This window comes from Trachemys scripta, chromosome 1, assembly GCF_013100865.1.
Source record: "Trachemys scripta elegans isolate TJP31775 chromosome 1, CAS_Tse_1.0, whole genome shotgun sequence".
Classification (NCBI taxonomy): domain Eukaryota; kingdom Metazoa; phylum Chordata; order Testudines; family Emydidae; genus Trachemys; species Trachemys scripta.
The window spans coordinates 237,923,882-237,950,295 of NC_048298.1; the positions used below are offsets into that span (position 1 = coordinate 237,923,882).

The 26,414-nt window shown below is 41.0% G+C and overlaps 1 protein-coding gene across 1 annotated transcript in view; it reads right to left on the minus strand.

Moving 5' to 3' along the window:
* Positions 1-12,622: 12,622 nt before the first annotated feature.
* The window catches only part of TMCO3 (transmembrane and coiled-coil domains 3), a 54,369-nt gene continuing 40,577 nt past the window's right edge, over positions 12,623-26,414 (minus strand). The window contains exons 10-13 of the mRNA XM_034758119.1: positions 23,043-23,193; positions 16,681-16,760; positions 15,847-15,996; positions 12,623-13,121 (exon numbers count right to left, since the gene is read on the minus strand). Of these exons, the coding sequence (XP_034614010.1) occupies positions 13,008-13,121; positions 15,847-15,996; positions 16,681-16,760; positions 23,043-23,193 (495 nt within the window). The 3' untranslated portion in view covers positions 12,623-13,007. The remainder of the gene's footprint in view (positions 13,122-15,846; positions 15,997-16,680; positions 16,761-23,042; positions 23,194-26,414) is intronic.

Genomic DNA, 26,414 nt, shown 5'->3' on the forward strand with positions numbered 1-26,414 from the left:
GAGGCAAATGGGAAAGAACTGTGTGAGAAGTTGTTGTGACCTTGTGTAGATAAATATGGACTGTAGACTAGAGTCTAAATAGATGTGAAAAATAAGATATTAGGATGACCTATGTATAAACAAAATGCAGCTGTTGCTCATTATTATATGTAACAAAAGGTATAAATGCTTGCTGCAATTGTTTACCTGTAGAGAGACTTGCCTAGGAGGGGGAAACCCTGTGTTCTAGTGTGCACTCTCCCTCTATGCCAGGGGTCGGCAATGTTCGGCACGCGGCTTGCCAGGGTAAGCACCCTGGCGGGCCGGTGCAGTTTTATTTACCTGCTGATGTGGCAGGTTCGGCCGATCGCGGCCCCCACTGGCCGCGGTTCGCCGTCCCGGGCCAATGGGGGCGGCGAGAAGCCGCGTCCAGCACATTGCTCGCCCGCGCCACTTCCCGCCGCCCCCATTGGCCCGGGACGGCGAACCGCGGCCAGTGGGGGCCGCGATCGGCCGAACCTGCCACATCAGCAGGTAAATAAAACTGCACCGGCCCGCCAGGGTGCTTACCCTGGCAAGCCGCGTGCCGAACATTGCCGACCCCTGGCATAGAGGGAGAGTGCACACTAGAACACAGGGTTTCCCCCTCCTAGGCAAGTCTCTCTACAGGTAAACAATTGCAGCAAGCATTTATACCTTTTGTTACATATAATAATGAGCAACAGCTGCATTTTGTTTATACATAGGTCATCCTAATATCTTATTTTTCACATCTATTTAGACTCTAGTCTACAGTCCATATTTATCTACACAAGGTCACAACAACTTCTCACACAGTTCTTTCCCATTTGCCTCACACAATCCTCGCTTCTACAGGTCTCACGTTATTAGGCTAACAGCTGGCCTGACTCTTGCTCACAGAAGAGACTATTTAGACATTGAAATCCCCTTCAAATCCCTGTCTGTTCTTGCTCTACTTCCACACCAGCAAACTCGATCATCTGTATTATAGGATTGACTTGACCTTGTTGATTATCAGGCCTATGGCACTGGATTTATCTGATGATGTCCTCTGTCTGTTGCTTGGAGCAGCCTCAAATCAATCCTTCTGAAGTCAGCAACCACTACTGTCACCCATTTCGTGAAGACCCATGGGGCTGATGACAGGCCAAAGGGGAGGACTATACATTGATAATGAGCATTTGCATCCGTGAAATTAGGGGGGAGGGATAGCTCAGTGGTTTGAGCATTGGCCTGCTAAACCCAGGATTGTGAGTTTAATCCTTGAGGGGGCCACTTAGGGATCTGGGGCAAAATCAGTACTTGGTCCTGCTAGTGAAGGCAGGGGGGCTGGACTCGATGACCTTTCAAGGTCCCTTCCAGTTCTAGGAGATGGGATGGGACCTGAATAGATTGATATACTGACCTTAACCAAAGAATCAAATAGACTGCTTCAGGGTGGATGGATGTATAGACAAAGCCAATGCAGAAGGAGGAGGTGGTGAGCTCCTTCGAGATTCACCCCACCTTTTAGCTTGTTCAGGCTGTCTTGGGGGATAGAATGTCTGCTTCTGTTGGAACTGAGAATGGTATTGTTTCCTCTTTGAAGATGGAATGTAGATGCCCAAAGGGGTATGAGTAGCCCTAGAATCCTTGAGGGAATGCAGGGCTTCGTCTGTCTTCCCAGAAAAGGGGTTAGTTTTCTCAAAAGGTAGATCTTTATTGTTTTTTTGGACTTCCATAGGCATACAGGAAAATTGCAACCAAGATGAGTGGCACTTAGTGACTGCAATTACCATCATTCTGGCTGCTGAATCTGCCATGTCAAGGGCTACTTGGAAGGATGTTCTCACCACCAAATGACCTATATAGACATTTCCTGGAACTCCTCCTTGGATTCCTCTGGTATTCTATCCAGGAATTTGGACATTGCATGCCAGTTGAAGAAATCGTACCTATCCAACAGTGCTTGATGGTTGGCTCTACAAATTTGTAGCCCTAAAGTTAAATAAGTCTTTCTACTAAATATGTCCAACTTTTTCAAGTCTTTATCCTTGGGATAGACTTTGAATGCCCCTCTTAAGTCTTTTCATTCACTGCAGTGAGCATCAAAGATCTTGGGAGTCAGAGGAGAATAAAAGTGTTCATGATCCTCTGATGAGACCTGGTATCTGCACCCTGTTCTCTTAGCCATACGAGGCATGATGATGGAGTCTGTTGTAGAAATTTTATAGATTCCAGTATAATAAGGCTCATTAATGGGTAATGCTACAGACACAATCAGAATCCAGCACCCCAAGTGGAGAACAGAGGGTCTGAACCCCAAAGAGTAAGCAATCGAATCAACTATTTGTATGCAATGTTACTGTGTATAAAATATGTTGAGAAAAAGGCTTTAATGAAAGCTTGTAATGTTCTGAACTTGATGGTCATTATAAAATATGTATAGAGACTGTTGTGAATCTATATGTATTTATGTATATAGAATACTATGCTCATTACTTGTACTACAATTTAAAATATACATCACAGCAGGGAGGAGGGACTCCTCCCAAGCCAGGTCTTTACAGAAAACCAGATGCAACTAACAATCCATAGTACAAGCCAGGAAAAGACAAATAATATACCATTACAGTTAATGAGAAGACACTGAGACCCTGCCTATCAAGTTGAGGGAATTTCCCACTTGCTCTGAAAAACCATGAATTACCATAGTCTGAGAGAAAGGAAAATAAACTGTAAACCCTGTTAAAAGGGAAGGGTTTTGAAATGAAAGTCTTCCAAAACTGAGGGAGGGTCTCAAAGGCAGGGGACTGTTTATGAACGCAGTATCCGCTCTATGGCAGTGGGGTATGCTGCCAAACTGTTCAAAGGCAATAGGTAACTTGTATTAGAAAAGGGAATTTATCTAATGTAGATGTGTATAGCCTAAAGTTGCATCTTTATGTTTATTTCCTGTGTAAACTGTATGTGTTTGCTTCCCTTGCTATTTCATGTTTGAATCAGTGATTTTTCTGTTTATGACCAGGTGCCTGGATAGGCCACACTGAGAATGCTACACTCAGGGCAGACTGCAAGGAATAGGGCAGACAATTCCCAAAACTGATGGTTTATTCTATTATTAGATTCACCAAACCAGTAACAAAACAGATTCTGTAATACCACACCAGTAAACAAGAAGCCAAATACAGTTCCCTTTAAGCATTCCAGCCCTTGACTCCCATCTAGACAGCCAAATCTAATATAGTGAGGGGTTATTGAAAACCTGATTCATCATATGTGAGGTTCACCAATTCCAAAGGACCAGACACTTATCCCCAGGTCAATATGAGTCTCAGATCTTACCCAATAATCACACTGATGCCAATTCTTTAGTAACTAAAATTAAAGGTTTAATAATAGGAAAAAGAAAAGAGTTGCAAATGGTTAAAAAAATCAATATACATACAAATATGTGTAAAGTACTTAGGTGAGTTTCATAGCAGAGATGGTGAGGCTGCTGATTTGTAAAAGTCTTTCTGGAATCAATTTAAAGAGTTATAGTCCAATAGGCGGTGCAGAGTCTGTTCAAGTCTTTCCATGCATTTTCCAGATTATACCAAATCATTATGTGGAAGATCTTCAACCTGCAACTGATACTTTCCCTGTTCAAAGTTTAAGCAGACTAGAGATGGCAGGATCAGGCCTGGGCTTTCCTTTATAGCTCTCTAGCAAGCTGACAAACCTCTTGTCACAGCAGGACCTTCCCCCAAGGAAGAATAAGCAGTGCATGTTGTCTGTGGACTGTTGCTTTGAAGCTAATCTTCTATTTTCTATGCACGAATAGGTAAACGAGTTGCATTCATTCACATAAGGCAATTAGCCGGTATTTCATTATAGCATAGATAGTTAAGCTGAAGACAATGTAAATAATATTATTAATTTCCTGCAGTAACTTACACCTTTGATCTTGAGGTTAACTGAACCATCTGCATGCATAATATATGGCAATTAAGACATGAAAGGGAATTAGCATCTACAAGCTAATCTGGTTATATTGTTAAACTTATAACAAGATATAGGTAAATATAGACAGTTACACTTAGCATTTACCCTTGATTTCTGTTACTACAAATAAATGGGTTAATGATTGCTGGTCTAGTACATCTGTTTGAAATTCACATATAAGTAGATTGTCTTGATTACATTTCAGTGCCTCTTGTTAAGTTGTTATGGGTCATACCCAGGTTGGCTGGTCTGTCAGTGTCATACTATTAAATAAACCTTTTGTTTATTTTTACCCCAAGTGGTCTCTGTTGTGCAAACTGTATGGAGTGTATGTGCCAAAGTGAACTGGTAACTGGGAGCAGGTTTCACATGTTTGGGGATGATGAACCAGAGGGGAAAAGTCAAGTATCTGGTAGTTAAGAAGTCAGGGTAGATGGATTTGGGGAGACTCGGGACTGTTGGGGTCACCCTGCAAGGAGTGACCAGGCTGGCGGAAGCCAGCATGAGACCTTTACGCTTGTGGGCTGGCTACTGGTGTCAGGATTCTGAACCATAACAGCATAGTTTTAAGGCCACCCAAGGTTACAGGGCAGGGGGTGAGAGAACCCTTTACTGGTTTGGGTTATCCCCAAAACATCACAGCTATCCTACCTAGAGCTGAGGTGTGGAATATGTGGATTTTTGTGGATTTTCTTGAACTAAATCCACTTTTATGCCCAGAGAATTTGCTACCCTTTTTAGCAGTTCCTGATATGTTTCATAGTCATGAGGAATCGAGGATGAAGATTCTGATAGTATAGCCTTAATCAGGGAAGATGAAATAATTTAAAGGAGGCAGAGTAATTTCAGCCTGTGCTTATTGTTCGTGAGTGTCCAAGAGAGCCAGTCTGGGGCAGTACCAGAGCTGGTATGGGGATTGGTACTAAATACAGCTGATTCCCTCATAGGTGACCTAGTCCTATGTGGCATTGGAGAGGCTGATCTTGCAGATGAAGGTATACCCCATGGATTCCAATGGGGTCATTGTGTAACCTGATAGGGCATAGGGGGCCTATTATATCTACCCCAAGAAGACCTGTCTCTGTATCTGTTCCTGTTAGAACACCTATGGCAAGCCTGAGAGTGAGTATCTGAAGAAGAAGGGAGTGAGAGACCTTGGACCATCTGTAATATTAATAGGAGGTATGTGATCCCACCTGTGACTCCAGTGAAAAGTAAAAATAGTCCAGTGGCCAGGGAGGCATGGTACTGGGTGGACTTATTTGAGATGGCATAGACATCAGTACAGGAGATAGCATTTGTGGCTTTCTAGCTATCAGTACCATCTGCCTACCATGTGACTGAATTGGAGAGCTTCTTCCCCATCAATGGTATGGAAAGGGGAGATTATGGTACCAGATCTGCAACCATATGCACTACCACTGGTACCAACAACATTGCCGGCATCTGCACCAAGGGATGTGTTGGTGCCAAAATGTCCACATCCTTTTGCAGTAATGGTTAACCTGGCACTGAGAGGCACAAAATGTCTTTGGCAGCCTTATATGCCTCTGGCATCACCGATGTTGACAATGGTCGTTGCACTGCAATGTGTACTGAAGCTGAAATTGAGGTCACAGTAGAAATTGATGATGGTGTTGCTCTCAATGTCACCAAAAGATGGCAGTGGAGTTGACAATTCCAACAAATAAGAATCAGTAGTCCATGGTATTGGGGAGCATTGAGCTGGAGCTTGAACTTCAGTGCCCAATCAGCTCCACAGCTGAGGGAGACCAAGACTTCTTTGTAGAAGAAGTCTTCTTAGACTCTGAAGCCCGAGGAAGTTCTGAGAACTTGTGCTTCTTGATCATGGATAAGATTGTCTTCTTCCCAGCTCTGCTTGACAAGGACAGTCAGAGAGATAAGGAGGTGCACTCTGTGACATGCTGGATCTCAAGGGAACACCCTACACCCCCATGTTCATCCTTGTAAAATGATTGTGTGGTATCCAATGCAAAGTTTGTCATGTTGGGTGTCTTCAGAAAGCACATGATGCACTGAACATGGTTGTTATAGTGATTGTTACAGGTTATAATTTCATATATGTAGTTATGAGGCTGAAAATGTATCTTCGTGGCTTAAAATAAGCCCAGGCAAAAACTCTTCAAGAGCAGAGAGGCAGTTCACACCTCATCAGGGCACATATGGGACAAACACAGTCCAGCCTCACAGGAACAAAGGATGCTGGCCTAGACAGCAGCAAAAGAATCTGTTAGACTCTTGAGGGAGTCACCCCCCTTTTCTTTGGTCAGTTTGGAACTGCGATGAGGTAATGCTCACCTGAATCTGAAGGTGGGGGCAAAGGCAAGAGGGAAGAAAGGACATGATAAAAGAGAGAGATATTTGCCATGCTCTTCCTCTCTCTTCCACCTACATCTACAGACACCACACCAAGCGACTGAAGCACTGATTAAAGGGGAGAGCCTGGCTGAAGAGCAACCAGCCAGCCTGTGGTGAGAAGCATCTAAGTCTGTAAGGACATTGAAAGTGTTAAGATCAGCTAAGAATGTGTTTTGCTTTTATTTCATTTGACCAAATCTGACTTGTTATGCTTTGACTTATAATCACTTAAAATCTATCTTTATAGTTAATAAATCTATTTATTTATTCTACTTGAAGCAGCATGTTTGGTTTGAAGCGTTTCAGAGACTCCCCTTGGGATAACCAGCCGGGTACATATCAATTTCTTTGTTAAATTGACAAACTCATAAGCTTGCAGTGTCCAGCGGGCATAACTGGACAACGCAAAATGGAGGTTCCTAGGGTTGTGTCTGGGAACTGAGATATTGGCTAGTGTCATTCAGTTGCACAATCCAAGGAGCAGCTTACATGCCAGAGGCGGTGCGTGAACAGCCCAGAAGTGGGGGTTCACATAGCAGAGCAGGGTAAGGTTGGCTCTCAGAATCCAGGATTGGAGTGGCCTAGCAGATCACTGTCCAGATAACACGAGAGGGGAACATCACACACTTCAATAAGGGGCAACATCCACACCTCCCTGTACCAAATGTTTCGGCTCCAAAAAGGATCATAATACACTTTCCATCAAAAAAAATCTCAGTCTTGCTTCTCTTGATGTCTGGATTCTCTTCTTGAATGCTGTACAAATATGGCACTTCTTTCTGATATAATTCTCTCCCCCAAACATTTAAAACAGTGGGAATGGGGCTCACTGAAAGGCACAGTTATCCTTCAGACAGAGCAGTGCTTGAAACCCAAAGATTTATGCATTGCTTGGTCCTGATACCAGGCATCAGACACCCGAGGAAAACAAGCAAAAAAGAAAACACAAAAATGTCGTAAATGTGAGTATCGCATACAGTATTATCTAATACTAAGAATTAACTAGTTACAAAAGAGTAAAGTTATCAGTAGAGAAAACGGAATTGTGGTATTTTGTATGCAGTTACACAACAACTACTGACCATGGGTGATGAGAAGGAATTGAAGTAGAATCATGGAAGCTCTGCTCTTTATATCCTTGGACAGGAGCATGACCAGACACAGGGTGCATGCACTGCCCTGAAGGATACCACTATGAGAAAATCTTCATCTTCAGTGCACTGGGTGCACACACACCTAATGTGGAATGGACAAGTTGTGATTAATTGGGGTCACATCTGTACAACTTATGAATTCTGGTTGATATTATGAAGTTACATTATAAAAAACTGCTGTATCATGAGTGCCTATATGCATGTGGATCCACCATTGCTGGCAGGTCCTGTAGCAGGAACACACCAGACAGAGATACAGGACTTGTCAACACTAGTTACAGCAATGCAGTTGCACTGATGCACTGCGTCTTTGTAATGCTTTCTGAAGACACTGCCTATGCCAACAGGAGCTTCTCCCATTGGCGTAGGTACTCCACCTCCCAGAGGCAATAGCTATGTCCACGGGAGAAACCTTCCTGTCAACATAGCGCCGTCTACACCAGGAGTTAGGTTGATATAACTGTGTCGTTCAGGGGTGTGGATTGTCCACACCCCTGACCAACGCAAGTTTGTAGCATAGACCAGGGTATACAGAGAAGGTGCTTAAGACTCAATGAGCCTGTTCAGGTGCAAACACCTAGGAACAATGAGTGAGCTGCATCCCTAGAAAACCAGTTTAGCTGACTCCTCTGAAAGGAGGGAGGAAGGAAGGAAGGAAGAAGCTGTAGAAAGTTACTCAAAAGATAGAACAAAGGAAGCCAGGGAGGGTTAAATAGCAAGCCACATAGGAACAGAGGGAGCCAGACAGGAGGAAGAGGAAAGCATTGTGCAGGAGAGACCAAGGTCTCCCAGCATAAAGCAGTCTCATGTGTCAGTGTCCCTGCCCATTTTCCTGAACCCAGATGCCCCTAAGGACTCTGGACAACCCAAATGACTCAGATCCCAGCCCAAAGAATACCCTTCAATGGTGAGGAAACTGAGGTAGGGGTTTTTTGTATAGTGTTTACTGTATTGTATGATCAGTGCTTCCCTGTGCATTGTATGATTAAGTATAAAAGAGCATTAACATATTGGATTCTGGGCAAAGTGTGTGTTAGTTGCTTCACAAGTTCTGTGTGCCCTGACAGTGTTTAACTGTAACCAGAAGCTTCATAGCTTTTGGATGGAGTTCTGGGAGAGGGTGGTTTAAGTACAAGGGAATTTGAATGGTACCACTGCACCTAGAGAGACTGGGGGATAGCAGCTGCTAGCTTTCAGGATGGGGTGATAGTGCTCAGACTCAGTCTAAGAGTATGCCAAGGGACCCCAAGTTTGGGGCAGTGGCTGGACTCCATTCGGGCTCCAGGAGCTTATAACACCCAGGGGATGTAGATGGATCCAGAGCAACGGAGGCTTGGATTCCCCTCACAGCAGTCCTTGTGAGTAGCTGGAAGGAAATGCTTGATAGGTTCTGTGACACATGCAATCACTTGGGGAAGAAATTTCATTAGCTGTAGGATTGCCTGGGCCAAGCCAGAGCTAAGAGGATCATCAGCACAGATCTGGCTTGATTTTCTTTAAAACTCTTGGTATGACAGGAATTGCTTGTTATATATACAGCAACCCCATAGACCATGATATGAAGAATGCATCTACTTGACCCCCTGTGGAACAGATTTTTTTGCAGTTCATGTTCTTTTCAGCTGCAAACTGAACTCTATGTCCGGGAATCCCCATTGGTTGAACAATGTCAGGGTGAGGGGGCGCTTTACTAACCATTATTGGTTTAGCAGTCTGCTAACACATTTTGTAACCCTGGTAGATGAAGGACTGAAATTGTTACTTGATAGGATATCCAATTCCACAGGATTGCCACTCTGGGGACACTAGGATGAAGGTGGTGCTTCCCATCCCCCCGCCCAAGGTGGGCTTGGGAGACAACTGCAGAGAGAAGCCAGCCAGAAACTTCAACTGGAAGAGCAGAAGCAGCCAAAGCAGAGACTTCAGACATTGAGAACTTTCCAGTTTTGATTGGATTTTCTCTGCCCCGTGCTAATTGGCTGTTTGCGCCATCCTCCCCATCACCATCGCTCTCTTCAACTTAGTTTCATTCCATACCTGTCCCTCTTACACTCTCCTCTCCTGTTCCCTTTACCCCCGCTTTTCTTCCCATTTACCTTATCCCCTCTTAAGTAAACCCACCCATGAACACCTCTCTTGCGCTCCCTCTTTCTCCCCCCCCCCAACCTGGCTCCATAAAGTGCTGTTGCGGAGTGAATTGTTTCCCTCTGGGCTCTTGCAAATGGTGAGGACAGGGACTTGTGTGTGATAATGGGGAAAAGCCACCCTGGGGGCAAGCGCCATTGCATACTTCTCACCACACCCACCAATACCCTCTACACTTTGCCCCTTCCAAAAAAAGTAGTACTCAGTGGAATTAGTAGCCCACTCAGTACAAAAAGAATTTAGAGGGAATTTTGGCTGAGACCTCTCAGGAAGGAATGACAGAAGGTGCAGCAGAGGAATGCTTCAGTAAAGAAGCAGGAGCCTTAGAACTTGAGGCAGTGGCAGTAGCTGCCAGGGCATTTTTGTTTTTTGTTTTTTTTAAAAAGAGAACTGCTAGGAGTCAGATGAATCCTGCCTGTCTTGGTCTCAGGAAAGCCCCATAGACTTATTTAAAAGGAAAACCTTTATGCAAGTATAAAGTCTGTTTTAAAAACAAAATACATTTCTTGATGATATGCTGCTCACCAAGACAAAATAAACATTGAGTGTCCATCATTGAAAGGAACAGCCACCTCACATAAAACGTATTTAAAAATGAGGGATTTTTGACCAGCCATGAGACTGAAGACCAAGTATCAGGCAAAGAAAAGTTAAAAAAAATAAAAAATTCACACAACTAAAGCTTACATAAATATTCCCACACTAATTAGCCCAAACTAAAGATAACTATACAATTTCTCTTGAAGAAGCACAAGTACAACATATGGGCACTGCTCTCTCTCCTCCATCTCACAGCCCTGGTCATTGGCCTTGTTCCACCTTTTATGCCCTCAGGTTGGTGGGATAGTGCAGGCGGGGCCCAATGGACACTACGAACCAGAATGCCAATTTCAAGCGCATGCACACCAGAAGTGAAATACATATAGACAAGCACTCAAAGAATGGTAAATTATTTTAAACAAATGTATGGTAATGCTGCCAGTCTATTTCAATTACAGTAACTCCTCACTTAACGTCCTCCCACTTAACGTTGTTTCAAAGTTACGTCGCTGCTCAATTAGGGAACATGCTCCTTTAAAGTTGTGCAAGCTCCCTTACACCGTCATTTGGCTGCCTGCTCTGTCCACTGCTTGTAAGATTCCGTGGAAGAGCAGCGACTTTACAAGGGAGCATTGCACAAGTTCCTCTTCTCCGCCTCCTCCCCCTCCCTCCCAGCACTTCCCACACCGCTGTTTGGCGGCGCTTAGGACTTTCTGGGAGGGAGGGGAAGGAGTGGGGAAGCGCGGCGTCTCCGCTCCTCTCCCGCCCTCCCAGAAAGTCCTAAGTGCCTAGGACTTTCTGGGAGGGGAGGGGAGGAGCGGAGATGCGGCTGCTCTGGAGAGGAGGTGAAGTGGGGGTGGGAAGAGGTGGGCCTGGAGTGGAGCAGGGACAGGAAGAGGCAGGCCTGGAGCATCCCCCAGCAAAGTCAGCACCTGTTCTTCTCCAGGGAAGTTGCCGCTGCTGCTGCAAAGGTGCTTCCTAGCGTCCTTGCCTGCAGCGGGCTGTGTCTGTGTAGGGTAAGCCAGGGGCACTTCCCAACCACAGTACTGTACAGTATATAATGCCTTTTGCCTGCTCCCCAAAAATTTCTTTGGAACCTAACCCCCTGCATTTACATTAAATCTTATGGGAAAATTGGATTCGTTTAACATGGTTTCACTTAAAGTTGCATTTTTCAGGAACATAACTACAATGTTAAGTGAGGAGTTACTGTACTTTTATAATTTGAATGTCAAATGCTGATTTGCAACTGAAAACTATAGCTGAAATTAAAGAGTCTTCAAAGTTTTTCTGTTAAAGATGGTATGTTTATTAATTGAACAGTTCTTCAGGTGGTAGATTTTTTTAGATTTCATTAGCAAGTTAAGAAATTCTACAATACATATTTAATGTGCATTTTTCTATTTTTGACTCACAAAAATGGTATTTCATATGGCAATGTAATACTAGATGTAAGATGTTGACAAATTACATTTCTATTTTAATAAAAACGTGTTTTTTTAAATAGAAAAAATCACAAGCTAAATCTTCATAGTTTGTCAGAGTAAACTACATTCTGTTAGCTCATTCTATGACATTTAAAGAGCAGGCTTTCACAAGGTTTACTCTACTACACAGACAATTATAAGAATTTGTTAAAACAGAAGCACATACATATAACACCACAAATTAAAAACATTTTTATATTAATATATCACTAAGAAGTTTGCATTTTATTCAGTATAAATTTAAAGTTTTGAGTTATGCATGTTCTCAAAACATATCCAAATTGTCCCTTCTTTTGTGCAACATAATTTACACAAAATCATTTTTAATGTAGAATAAGTTATCTACATTCATCCTAAAGAACTTTTAGAGAGTCACTGAAATGTTTTCATATCTATTTTCAGTTCTGAAATACTTAGGCTCTCTTTTTCTACTATTTTATTTTGGTCTAAATTAATTTAAGAAGTGTAAACAATCAGTATAACAATGATCAATAACAGGAGATGTTGATAATTGGTGTCAGTCTTAAAAACAATTTAAAAGTCAGGACACCATGTGATCACAGTTAACTTTTAGTCACAAATGTAGTCAATAAATATGAGAACAAATTAAAATGAATTAAAGTTACAATCCTAAGCAAATACATAACATCTGCTTTAAGAGGCATAACGAAAATCAAGAGTACAATATAATACAATACTGGCTGTATCACTTGGGGATATATATTTTAATGCTTAAAATAGCTGAAAGCTATAGTTGTTAAACCCCATCTCTGCCTTAAAGGGCTAGAGTTTACACACTACTGTATATATGGTTTGTGACTGATGTCAGACCAGCATATTAACTCTTGAATGTACAACGAACTTTCTCAAGAGTTATTTTAAGAAGGTACCATGGGCACCATAAAATAACTTGAATTTTCTATTTTTTCCTTCCCCTCTTTCTCTCTTTTCTTTTTAAACAAAATTTTGTGATGAATGAACAGTAGAGGATAAAAATCAATGTAATAAAAAGGCACATACAGGCAAAATATTCAAGGCGATTGCATGATGCAATATTTAAAAAAATAATTTCTACTCTGTGTAACTGATTGGATTAAAATCAAAAGTTATTCTGGACAATTCTAATATGGGACAAAGTTTTGTAAAAGCTGTGCAATCATTAAAATACCAACCTTTTTTTATGTAGTGTTTTGTTTCTTAAAATCAGTATAAGGCTCAGAACCAAGTGCATGTTTAGAGGAATATCAAAACCTCCGGTTTTCTAGCTGCATAGAAACACAATGAGCAATGAGGAGATTCTTTCCAAAGAAAATTTATTATTTCCGTACAAGTCTTGTCAGATACTTGATCGTCTTTCTGGTCTTGGTACACATTTCATAGTTGCAGCTCTCCACAGTGCTGGGGCAAGCAAAAGGCTTAGAGTAGTTACACTCAAAATAAGGAGATATACCTGAAAATTGGAGATCAGAATGGCATTACTTATCTACAGTTCATATTCATAGTTATTCAATAAACTAAGGAAGGTGTGGGAAGGTTAATGAGGTATGCCAATTAGGAAATTTCTGGACCACTTTTCATAGAGGCCTCAGATTGGCCTCTAACTCTGTGCCTGCAATTGCACATGCAAATGTATACACATATTAAGTACTGAAATGCAAATAATTATTGGTATATTTACAGGACAATTTTAAAAATGCAATCCATGGGATTCAATAAGGGACAAGACCAAAGGCCAAGTATCAACTACACTCAAAAATTCTATATTTGATGTTAATTAACACCAAAGTGTGCTAGCTATTTTACAGATAAAAATCAAGCCATAATCCATACCCTGAGTGCTTACATTCATTCTAAAAAGGCATAACTATATGACTGTACATCCTGAAAATTTTAAAATAGTTACTTTTAATTCAAAAATCAGAAAAAAGCTGTTTAAGTCTTTAAAAATTGATAGTTTATTTTTGGAAATTTAAGTGCTATACCTTGACTTAAGTAAAGCTTTTGATCTTGCATGACCGTCTCATAAAAAAAACTATGGGAAATATAGCCTAGATGGAGCTACTCTAAAGGTGGGTGCATAATTGGTTGGAAAACCATTCTCAGAGAGTAGATATTAGTGGTTCACACTCAAGCTGGAAGGGCATATCGAGTGGGGTCTGGCAGGGATTGGACCTAGGTTCGGTTCGGTTCAATATCTTTATAAATTATTTAGATAATGGCAGAGAGCGTACACGTATAAAGTTTGCAGATGATACCAAGTGCTTTGGAGAATAGGATTAAGATTCAAAATGATCTGGACAAACTGGAGAAATGGTCTGAAGTAAACAGGATGAAATTCAATAAGGACAAATGCAAAGTACTCCACTTAGGAAGGAACGCTCAATTGCACACATACAAAACGGGAAATGACTGCGTAGGAAGGAGTACTGCCGAAAGGGATCTGGGGTTAAAGTGGATCACAAGCTAAATATGAGTCAGCAGTGTAACAATGTTGCAAAAAAAGCAAACATTCTGGGATGCATCAGTAAGAGTGTTGTAAGGAAGACACAAGAAGTAATTCTTCCACTGCATTCCGTGCTCAATTGGAGCATTGTGTCCAGTTCTGGGTGCCATATTTCAGGAAAGATATGAACAAATTGGAGAAATTCCAGAGAAGAGCAACAAAAATGATTAAAAGTCTAGAACTAATGACTTCTGAGGAAAGATTTAAAAAATTGGGCTTGTTTAGTCTGGAGAAGAGAAGACTGAGGGGGGAGATAAGTTTTCAAGTACATAAAAGGTTTTTACAAGGATGAGGTGAAAAATTGTTCTCCTTAATCTCTGAGGATAGGACAAGAAGCAGTGGGCTTGAATTGCAGCAAGTTTAGGTTGGATATTAGGAAAAACTTCCAAACTGTCAGGGTGGCTATGCACTGGAATAAATTGCCTAGGGAGGTTATGGAATCTCTGTCACTGGAGGTTTTTAAGAACAGGTTAGACAAACACCTGTCAGGAACAGCCTAGTTATTACTTAGTCCTGCCTTGAGTGCAGGGGTCTGGACTAGATGACCTACTGAGGTCCCTTTCAATCCTAGACTTCTATGATTCCATGTAAAATCATCTGGGGGAACAAAGATAGGAAAGGTGCCATAATTCTTGGTCTCAGAGCTTACAAAAATAAGCAACAAGAACTCCATGCACACACAAGCAGGCCCCAAACTTTCATTGTGATCTCTGTTTGCACAGGCTGCAACTATTTTACAAAAATGCAGTTTTTATAACTTCATGTTATGGAGGGGAGCATAGGGCCATTAGTCAGAAAGCCTATATAATACAATATGTTTTTATGTCTCCCTTATATTTAACTGGCCTCATCAATTATACAGCCTACTGCTATCACAGAATAAAGTTCTTTAGCTCAAGTAGTAGATTTATTTATATTGTTTTTTGTGCTGCGATTGGGGGCTCAATTTCTACTGACAAATTTATTACATTTGCAGCCACAGTTCATTACAGCTCATACAACAAGCTTTCCCTCTAGAGAACAAGGTTCTAATAGCTTGAAAATGCATCTGATGGTCTCACTGTAGTGCATGTTTTCATAACTTATGGGAAAGCTGGCCATTTTTGCTTAAAGGATTTAAGCCGACAGGTTTTGTAAATCAAGATTAAGGCATGCTGACAGATATGTTTGGGAAACTAGTACATCTCCTGTCCACATTCTCTGTAGCTGTAGCCTACTGTTATTTCATTAGTCCTTTTCAATAACTATCAGTTACATATATATCTACGATATTTTAAAGGGTCTTCAATCTTAGCTTTAATAATTTGGGTGTCATCAGAAATTCTCCATCAAGTACAAAACTTTATAGCTGTTAATTCTTTATAGAATTAAAAAGACTGTGCTAAATGAAAACAAGTTACCCAAAAGGGAAAGCCATATTTTAAAAATATGGAAGCCCAATATGAAATTATATGAATGATAAATAAATTATTTAGATAAGTTGTATTTATGAAAGACTTGCATGCATCAAATATCTTCTGATTTATTCAGGCCTATTTCATTTAGTCAGCGTGTGCAAGATGATACCAAAAGATTACCAATTTACACTGTATGTTTCAGATACAATATAGTATCAAAACCCAATCAACTACTCAGTTACTAAAAATGAAGGGGATATCTATAAATAGCTCACCTCTCGAGAAATGATCCCTGCTCTGCGTGCTCTACTTCCCAGAACAAAAGAAAACTCACTGACTTGTGCCAGCCCTGCTGAGACAATCCATTTGATATACTGGCTGCTCTTTGGAAGAATCAGAGAAAGGACAAGCACTGCCAAAACAAACTTTAGAAAACAGTTTGGTTTTAGAAGTATGGTAGATAAAACAGCATGCTCTCTGTAATCAATACAATAACCGTTATACCAGGTATTCTATTACCGTGTATTGTTTCAGAAGACCATTGTGCTGTTCAACAGTTACTATGCATTTAAACACTTAAATCAGACTGTTCACTAGCAGCTGTCCTTTATACAGTCTAAAAGTAGTACAGAATTTGGTATAGTGCAAGTATTTGATAATGCTTGCATACATCCCACAAAAACTAGACACATGGATGTCAATCTAAATTTAACTGCCCCCTTTAATGTTAAAAAGTCCCATTAAATACTGGAGTCTCACCTCAAAATATAACACTAAGTAAAAATTACAGAATATATAGCAAAATTCATATTAAATACATTCTTCAGTAATAACACTTTACATATTTCCCTAGTTCACAGAGGTGTTGCAAAGATAAATACATCAAATACTGTGAAGTGCTTTGAGATCTACTGATGAAAAGTACTAGGTATTATTAATTATTATAATAAAAACATTTACTATATCTCAGACACACACAGTATTCAGAAGAAATCTTTGCCAAAATGACAATTCTATATTTAAGCATGTATGTTTAAATATTATGTGTATTATATGGCATGCAGCACTTAAAATACCTATGTTATCAAAGGATAAAGAAAAAAAAATACCTTCATTATTACCACTGATAATGTAAGAAATAGCAAGACTGTGAGTTCATATATTACAAAGGTGGGGAAAACATGAAGACCTGTAAGAGAAACCAAGAATGGGTTACAAATATTATAGCTTTATCATATCATTTTCCAGTAATAGTGAATATAACGCAAGAACATTTACATGTACATTTCTAAACAAACATAGGATGATGAAATCCTGACTGGTTTTCTTTTTAATAGTTTCTCTTAAATACATCTGTGGAAATCACTGGAACAATAGTTATGTTACAAGATAATTGTGATTTCTTTTGCTTTTGTTTAGTTGGTTGTTCTGGGGGGAAACCTACAAGATTAGGAAAGATTTCTTAACTTGTAAAGTAACTGGAGTTCTTCAAACGTTTGTCCCTATGCGTTTTCCACTTTCGGTGTGCATATGCCCCAGGCCCCTTTGATCAGAGATTTTTTGGTAGGTGAGAGCAATGCTCGTTTGGTCCACGCACACACCCGAGCTATCCTCATGCTTTGTACCAAGGGTTACTCCTGGGAGAATTCTGCACTACTGCATATGTGCATAATTAATGAGATGAACATATTTTTATTTTTTTGGTGCAGAAAAAAAGCTTCTGCCAAAATGTTGCTGCAGTTCTGCATTTTGCCCACCAGAGGGCACTGTGGTGATAGGACACAGCAGCAGCTCCCAGACAGCTAGGAAAGATAAAGAACCTGCCTTCTTCATAGTGTCTTCAGATCAGGTAAGGAGACAGGGGCGCATAAGGGCTAGTGGGGGGAGGACAGAATGGGTCAGGGGCTGAATGGGAGTGGAGGCACAGGGCCACATGGTGATGGGGGAAGGGATGCAGAACCACATAGGGATGGGGGCTGGCTGAATGGGGGCACAGAGACACATGGGGAGGTGGTACAGGGACACATATGGATGGGGGAGTGGATGTCTGAGTGAGGGTGGAGGGACACATGGGTGTGCAGGAACACATGGGGACAGGGACAGATGTGCTTGACTGAATGGGAGAGGCTATGGGTCAGCCAAGGTCTGCATTTGGGAAGCTCCCTAATAATCCTTCCCTGCCCCACAAAAAAACCTGTTCCATATTTTCCCACACACACATACCTAACACCCTCCAAGGTCACACCCAGGCTCCTTCCCAGTAATTTACTTCCCTCTCCCTCAGCTCCTCCATTACCCCTGACTCCCGCAAGCCTTTGCACAGCTTCCGAGGGGTGCAGGAAATATGGTTCTATATTGTAGTTTAAATTAATTATTACTCAGAGTTCTGTATTAATATGTCTAGTAAGGAATCTATTTGTCAAAAAACAGTTCCTGAATCTTTTTTGTTGTCTGTATTGTTACAGACATACTTGCTGACAGGTATTTTGAAATAAATGACCAAAAATAATTGAAACTGGTGTGATTATATTGTGTTATTTTGACAAATAAAATACGCAGAATTTTGCAGAATCTGAAAATACGGTGCACAGAATTTTTAATTTTTTGGCACAGAATTCCCTCAGGAGTACAAGGGTATATAGGGCTGTGATGGACAAACTGCACTTGGTTCCTTTTCAATCCCACGTAAAAAAGATTCTGAAGCAGGGGGAAAGGAGTGCAGGTAGTGGAGCATCCATATGAACAAACATCTTGAAAAACTCCAGGTACTGTACAAAGTAAGTAACCTTTTCTTTTTTTGAGTTATGTCCTTACATGTGCTCCACTTCAGGTGCCTTATGAGCAGTATTCCTCAAAAGAAGGTGGGTCTAAGCAGGGTCTAAGACTGTCTGGAAGGCAGCAATTCCAACGGCGGCATCTGCCTGAGATACATGCACTAAGACATAGTACTTTGAGAAAGTGTGGCTGGAGGCCCATGTGGCAGCTTTGCAAATTTTTACAATAGGTAATTTTGTTTTTAGTAGGGGTACAGAAATGGACTGAGATCTGGTAGGATGGGCTATAGAGGGCGCTGGACATTAGCAGCCTTGCAGAAGGAGAGAATTCAACTAGAAACCCATTTGGACTATCTTTGGGTGAACACAGGTATCCTTTTAACTGTGTCTGTGAAAAAGAGATAAATAATCTAGGAGAGGCATGAAAGGATTGAGTCCTGTCCAAATAAAAGGCTAATAAAAGGTGAAGAGCGTCTTCCTCCCTGAACCAATGAGGTTTAGGATGAAAAACTTGTACATTAATATGAAAACACAAGGTCACCAGTGGTAAGAATCAGGGATGTGGTCAGAGAAATACTTTGCCTTTAAAGAAAACTCTATAGGAAGGATCAGCCATCAATCCTCTTGCTCACAAACTATGTGAGCAAGCAGATAGCCACCAAGAAAGTTGATTTCATGGATAACTATAAAAGCAAGCAAGTGGCCAGTGGCTTGAAGGGAGGTTTCAACTGAGTGTTGAGGATCAAATTCAAATCCCATGCTACGGCGGGCTTCCCGACCTGTGGAAACGTATTAGATAACCCTCTGAGGAACTTTGAAGTTGCAGGATGAGCTAACACCAAACACACTTCCACAGGAGAATGAAACCCACTGATGGCTGTTAGGTGAATGTTAACAGAACTCAGAGAAAGGCCTCTGTTCTTTAAACTGAAAAGCTTCTCTATAATCTGCAAGAGGGGAGAGTTGGCAGGAGACAGTTGTTGTTGCATACCTCAATGGTAAAAATCTCTTCATTTCTGCAGATAAGTTTTTCTAGTTGATTATTTTCTGGTATTCAACAGTACCTGTTGAACCTCTATAGAATAGGAGAATTCTATTCCCAAGAAGCAACCAGCCACCAAGCTTTGATTCATAGAATGTTCAGGTTGGGATGAAGAATATTTCCAAAGTCCTGAGTGAGAAGATCGGGCATTAACAGAAGATTGACAGCAGGGTGAGATGAGACACAAATTAGGTAAGGAAACCATGCCTGCCTCAGCCAAGTCAGCACAATCACAGTAACTTTGGCTTTGTCCTGTTTAATCTTGTGTAGGACTCGGAGGATGAGAGGTGTTGGAAGACCACATAGAACAAGTTCTTTGACCAGGAGATGTGAAAGGCATCTCCCAAGGAATGACAACCTAGACCGCCTCTTGAGCAAAATTGTCTCTTGGTGGTGGCGGCATTCTGGAGGCCAGGTATGCAAACATTTGAAATAAGGATGTAATGGTCTACACAACAGTTCCATAGCTTTATTGCTTCTGCACAAAAGGAAGGGGATCTCGCTTCCCCAGAGAATTTAAGTAATATATACTGGTCCCATTGTCTGACATTCTGACAGATTGTCCTTTTGATCATACAAAGGAAGTGTTGACAGGCACCTCTGATCGCCCTGAGTGCCAGAAGGTTAAAAGATTCCTGGGAGCTTCACCTGCCCTAAATAGTGTGCTCTTGAAGATGAGCTCCCCATCCTAGAAGGGATGCATCAGAAACAATAGTGATGGTGGGAGGTGGATGGGTGAAGGGGACTTTGCTGGGATTCTTCCACCAGTCAAGGGTACGTGATGAGGAACGGAGAGCAACTTGTTCAATCTTTGTCTGTTGGACAGGCTTGGGAGCAGCAGAGTTGTAACCTGGCATGTGATGTGGCAAAGGTACATGCTGCCATGTGGCTGAGGAGCTGCAGAGAAGTCCTGGCAGTTATCTGAGGACTCATCTGTACTTGCATAACCAAATTTGTTAATTTAATACTTTGGTAGGTAAAGTCTGGATTTGTAGCATCCAGAATGGCCCCTACAAATTCTAGTAGCTGAACTGGTGAGAGAGGACTTCTCAGTATTAAAATGAAGCCCTAGCATGTTGAACAGAGTCACAGCTTTCTTGATGGCAACTTGCACCTTGGTGTAAGAACATCCTTCAGGTAGCCAAATCATCACACTAGGGGAAGACAACTACTCCCCATTAATGAAATTTGGTGGCAACTACCACTGTAATCTTTGTAAATATCCTGAGGGCAGTAGGAAGCCTGAAGGGGAGCACTTGACATTTAAAGTGCTCTTGACTTATGACACAACATAGAAACATCTTATGAGAACGATGTATTGCAATATGAAAGTATGTGTCTTGTATATTGAGGGTTGCAAACCAGTCCCCCAGATTTAGAAATGGTACAATAGCCGCAAGTATCACCATCCTCACCTTCTGCTCCTTGATGGAGGCGTTTAGTATCCTGAGATCTAGACCAGTCTCCATCTGCCCTTCTTTTTGGGAACCAGAAAGTATTTGGACTAGAACACTTTCCTTTTGTGCTGGGTGGGATTTAGCTCCTCAGTTTCTATATGCAGACTGGACAAAACCTCTGGTCTCCACAGAAGTTTATGAGATGGGTTCCTGAAAGGGACAAGGAAGGGGATGGGACGAGGATATGAACTTGAAATGGATGGAGTAGCCTCATGTTATAACCTCCAAAACTTATTTATTGGAAGTAATCTGCTCCCATGAAGTGAGAAAAAGAGAGATGATCGCCAAAAGGTGGGCAGGTCATGGTAGGATGATGCAATGTCAGATGCAAAAAGTGGGAATGTTCATAACCCCCCAACAAAGTTAGCCAAGCATACATTTTGATAACAAGGATGGCTGAGTTGTTGCTATCAAAGTAGCCAAGGCTTTTCTTTTCTGCAGTCTAAGTTTCTTTCTAGGAAGTTCTGAGGATCCGTGGTAAGAAAATTGGGACGTGTGAGATCTTTGAGCCCTTTGTGACCTATTGAATCTTCTCTTGCCTGCAGGTATACAGAACTTCGGTGAACAAAGGGTAGCCCTTGATTCCTTCAGAGAGTGTAAGGACTCATCTATGGACTTGCTGAGCCCACCAAAGGGAAAGCCTTCCACTGTATTACTCCCTTAAGATTCCGGAAGGCTGCAGCCATGAGGCTCACCACATGACAACAGCTGTGGAGACTGACTGAGCTGCCATATCAGCTTCTTTGAGGGAAACTTGTAAAGAAGTTATTGCTAGGAGATGGTCTTCAGTGAAGATGGCCTTAAACTATCCTGTGAGGGGGATGTTCAATAAAAGAGTTAAACTTGCTATACTTAATGTGGTTATATTTAGCAAGGAGCACCTGATAATTAGCAATTCTGAACTACATAGTGGCAGATGAGTAGCTCTTGCAATCACAGTGGTCCAAATACTTTAGATCTTTATCATGGAGTAGGGAGGGTCATTTTTAATGATGTCTGTTGCATTCATTCACAGCATCCACAGCCAAAGAGTTGGGGGCTGGATGTGTGAAGAAAAATGCCAACCTCTAGCAGGAATGTAGTATTTTTGTATCTGCCCTCTTACAAGTTGGTGGCACTGTGTCAGGGATTTGCCAAATTGTTTTTGTGGGCTCTAGAAAAGCCTCCATTATGGACAAGGCTACTTGAGTAGAAGAGGGAGTATGAAGAAAATCCAATAGTCTATGTTGGAACTCTGGGACTTCTTCCAAGTGAATATGGAGAGTGTCAGTGACTGTTCATCAGGTCCTGAAATTGTCTGAAATCATCTGTGGGGGTGAGATAAATGCCTCATCAGAGGAGGACAAATAAATATTTGTTTAACGGGTAGCCTTATTAGCTCTTTTTTCTTGTTCTTCAAACAACTCCTCCTATGGTGGGGTTTGAGATGGAGGGGTGGAAGGAACAGAAGAGTGCAGACTCTGGCACTAAATCCGGGAGCTAGATGCCTTGGAGACCTGCTGATGATAGGCAGCCCAAGGTTCCCAATATGTCCACTGAGGGTGGCAACAAGGGAATGGGGGGGGGGGAATGCACCCACGCTTGGTCATACCAAGTAGGATGTGGAATGGCTTGAGGCTCTCTGTGTCTTGAAATGTCCCTTGGTAGTTTAACAGTTCAGCTGAGATCCTTTAGCTATGAATATTCCAACCCAGTCACTTGTACATACCCAAAAGTTTTACATTAGCCAGCCAAATTCACCCTCCCCGTAAAAATCAATTTATTTTAAGAATCGCCTATTCAACAATCTGACTAATCAGCATAAATTACATTTAGTATAATAAGAAATATCCAAAGCAGGGAATAAACACAGAAGAGTAGTGTTTTGCTTTGTTTTTAAACTGTTTTAACTGAAAGCATTTTAGCTCCATGTCTAAAACAGGTCCAATTTAATTGAGAGATTTAACGCTTACTCAAGAATTTGCATTTTTAAATGCCAATAAGAGGCCAGAGTTAACATTACGGATTTAATTTACACATCCATAAAATATTTCAATGCTGTATTTAAAAATAAAACATTAGTAAGTTAATGTAGTTAGTGAACACTTTACTTAATATTTTTACAAAATCAAAAGCCCGTAAACCCTCCCGCCCCTCCACCCACTCTTCAAGGTAGACTTGCAGTCTGACACTTTTAATGAATTTTCTAAAAAAGTTACCTATAGATGCAAAGAAAATGATGGCAAGAAAGTCACGTATTGGTTCAATACAGGACATAATCTCTTCAGTAACCATGTGACCCTGAGAAGAGATCAGTGCTCCCGCTAAGAAGCATCCCAATTCCATTGAAACATCCAATAGCTCTGTGATCTGTTAAAGAAGAAAGAAAAAAGTTTTATTCCTATTCTCGGTCTGTCATCAATTATTATGATAGTTTACAGTTATAGACTACAAAAATACTGCTTTGGGATTTAATGTATTACTTACTGCATCTCAATACAATTTCAACAATGAAAGGAATTTATAAGATTTATTTCAATATATTATTCTACAGCAGGGGTCAGCAACGTTCAGCATGCGGCTCGCCAGGGTAAGCACCCTAGCGGGCCGGGCCAGTTTTATTTACCTGCTGATGCGGCAGGTTCGGCCGATCGCGGCCCCCACTAGCCGCGGTTCGCCGTCCCGGGCCAATGGGGGTGGCGAGAAGCGGCGCGGGTGAGCGATGTACTGGCCGCGGCTTCTCGTCGCCGCCCCCATTGACCTGGGACGGCGAACCGTGGCCAATGGGGGCTGCTACTGGCCGAACCTGCCGCGTCAGCAGGTAACTAAAACTGGCCTGGCCCGCCAGGGTGCTTACCCTGGCGAGCCGCATGCCAAACGTTGCCGACCCCTGTTCTACAGTAATGTATTTACTGTGGTAATCTAGATTATTAATAAACTAAACTACAGACACCCTCTAGAAACATAATTGTAAATTTTCCATCCTGCACTTTAAGACTTCTTGTATCATGCTCCAGGAATAACATCTAGTCCCACTGACTCCCATTGATTTCAACAGAGATTGGATTTCACCTAATTAAACTAATTTAAACCAGCAAATTGTTAAACAAGGATAAATAGTCTGAATTTATAATCTGGGACAAGATTACTTGCTTAAATTCCGTTGTTAATGGGATTTAAGAACATGCTTCAGTGCTTGGCTGAATTTAAGCATGTATACGTAAGTGCTCTGCTGAAGTAGAGCCTATCATACTTGAAAGACGTTACATTGCTCTTCTGTTACTGCTTGTCTGTTTATGATCCACGGCATTAAAAAGGAAATGGAACGAAAATGTTTGTCAAGAGTCCAATTTAAGCTTACAAAAACAAGGAAATTGCACCATGCAAAATGAAGACAACGCTCTGAGTGTTTAAATAGTGAGCAGAACTTTTTATCACATATAAAAAGTAGTCAAAAATAAAATATATAAATATAACTGGTATTTAAAATCCTGCTGCTGCAGGCAGACATCTTACTGAAAGACAATGTCATATATATTGAGGGAATACATTAAACTGACAATCAATTTCCATCCTAATTTAGATTAAGCAATAACGTGTTACACAGTACATTTATGCCTGGGATGGTGTTGCAGTATAAAGTTAGAGGCCTAAACCCAAGAAACTATAATCAATGGACGAAAGCAATAATCCAAGATATGCACTGCCTAGAATGTCTTATTTACTATGAACTGGAATCCACAAATAAAATTAAAACAAACCGGAGTATTTGTCAGTATTAATGAATGACTGCTGATCAAACAACTCCATTGTGTCCAGAATTTTGACGCAATTCCAAAACATTTAATCATATGGATTGGTCTATCAGACAATATAGTTATTTACCAGTAATCAAACTAATAAAAGAAAATTGTAGCCCATGTAAGCTGCCATATCACATCTGGATACCCCATATTTTAAGAATTAAATTAAATTTTATTTTCAAAATATGGACTGCTCTTACCAGGAATTTAAAATTATGAGAAGTGTTAAAGCTTCAAACCACATTGACAGAGAAGAAAACACAAGATGGTGGATGTGATGGAATATATGAGCCAAAGAAATTTTACAGAAATTATTTTTAAAAAATTATTTATAAAAGAAAGCACTGTAGGGAGTACACATACTTTAAGAACAGCATTTTCAGCACATATCTGAAACATGCCTTTGCTACTAAGATATAACACATGCTCATGTGTCAAGTTATTCAAAGAGCTGTGTGTCAAAATAATTAGTTTACATTTTAATTATTTGAATTTGGGATGGTTAATTCAGCGTTTGTAAATTCTTTCTTAATCTCCTCAACTAGATTTTCACGCTACTGTGGTGTCATGAGAAATCACTGTTCAGCGAGGTAACAACTTAAAATAAAATATAAGAGAGACATACCATCCACAAGTCAACAATGCATAAACACAGTAACCAACTAGAAATTATATACAATAATATAAAACAATATCCTGTTTTTCCCCTCCAACATAAAAGCCTCAATCTACCCATTTACTGCAGGAGAAGATAAAACAGCGCATAAAACTCATGTCAGCTGAAAATGGTGGCTTTATCATTCACTTGTCTACTCCCCAGACCAGTGGTTCACGTACCCCAGAGGGTACTCAGAGGTCTTCCAGGGGGTACATTAATCCATCTAGATATTTGCCTAGTTTTACAATAGGCTACATAAAAAACACTAGCAAAGGCAGTACAAACTAAAATTTCATACGACGACTTGTTTATACTGCTCTATATACTACACACTGAAATGTAAGTACAACATTTATAGTCCAATTGTTTTATTTTATAATTATATGGTAAAAATGAGAAATTAAGTAATTTTTCAGTAACAGTGTGGCTGTGACACTTTGTATTTTTATGTCTGATTTTGTAAGCAAGTAGTTTTTAAGTGAGGTGAAACTTGGGGTAAGCAAGACAAATCAGACTCCTGAAAGGGGTACAGTAGTCTGGAAAGTTTGAGAACTGCCCCAGAATGAAAGTAGTATTATAAAACCCTCACCCCACAAAATATTTACTATTATTCCATCGTGGGAAAACCTACAGTATTAGTATTACACATACAGTAGCTAACACTGCAGGAAAAAATACAAGTAATGGGATTTAACCAGACCACAAACTTTATTAAGTAATGCATCTGGGATCTATCTGGTAATAACTCATCCAGTACAGGTCATCCTTCCTTTGTAATCTAGAGCAGCTGGTGGAGAGCTGCTGTCTGTGCCCCCACCCCATTAACCTGGTCCCAGCAATGCTGCTGGGACTCCATCACCCGCCCCCTTTCCCCATCAGAGGGTTAAGCTGGTAGGAAAGAGGGCATTGTCTCCTTAATTTATCAGTCATTTGGAGCCCCATCCCCATTTCCCACCTTCTCTAGGTGTCTCCTAATCCGCTTCCAATTCCAGTTCATCAGGAAATTAGACCCCCACTGAATGATAACCTGAACTGAACGCCTGCAAACTGCAACAAAATTAATTTTGCAACCTAATCTACACACAAGGTCCCTGGGCTTGGAGAGGAAAGTGACAAACAAACACAAACAT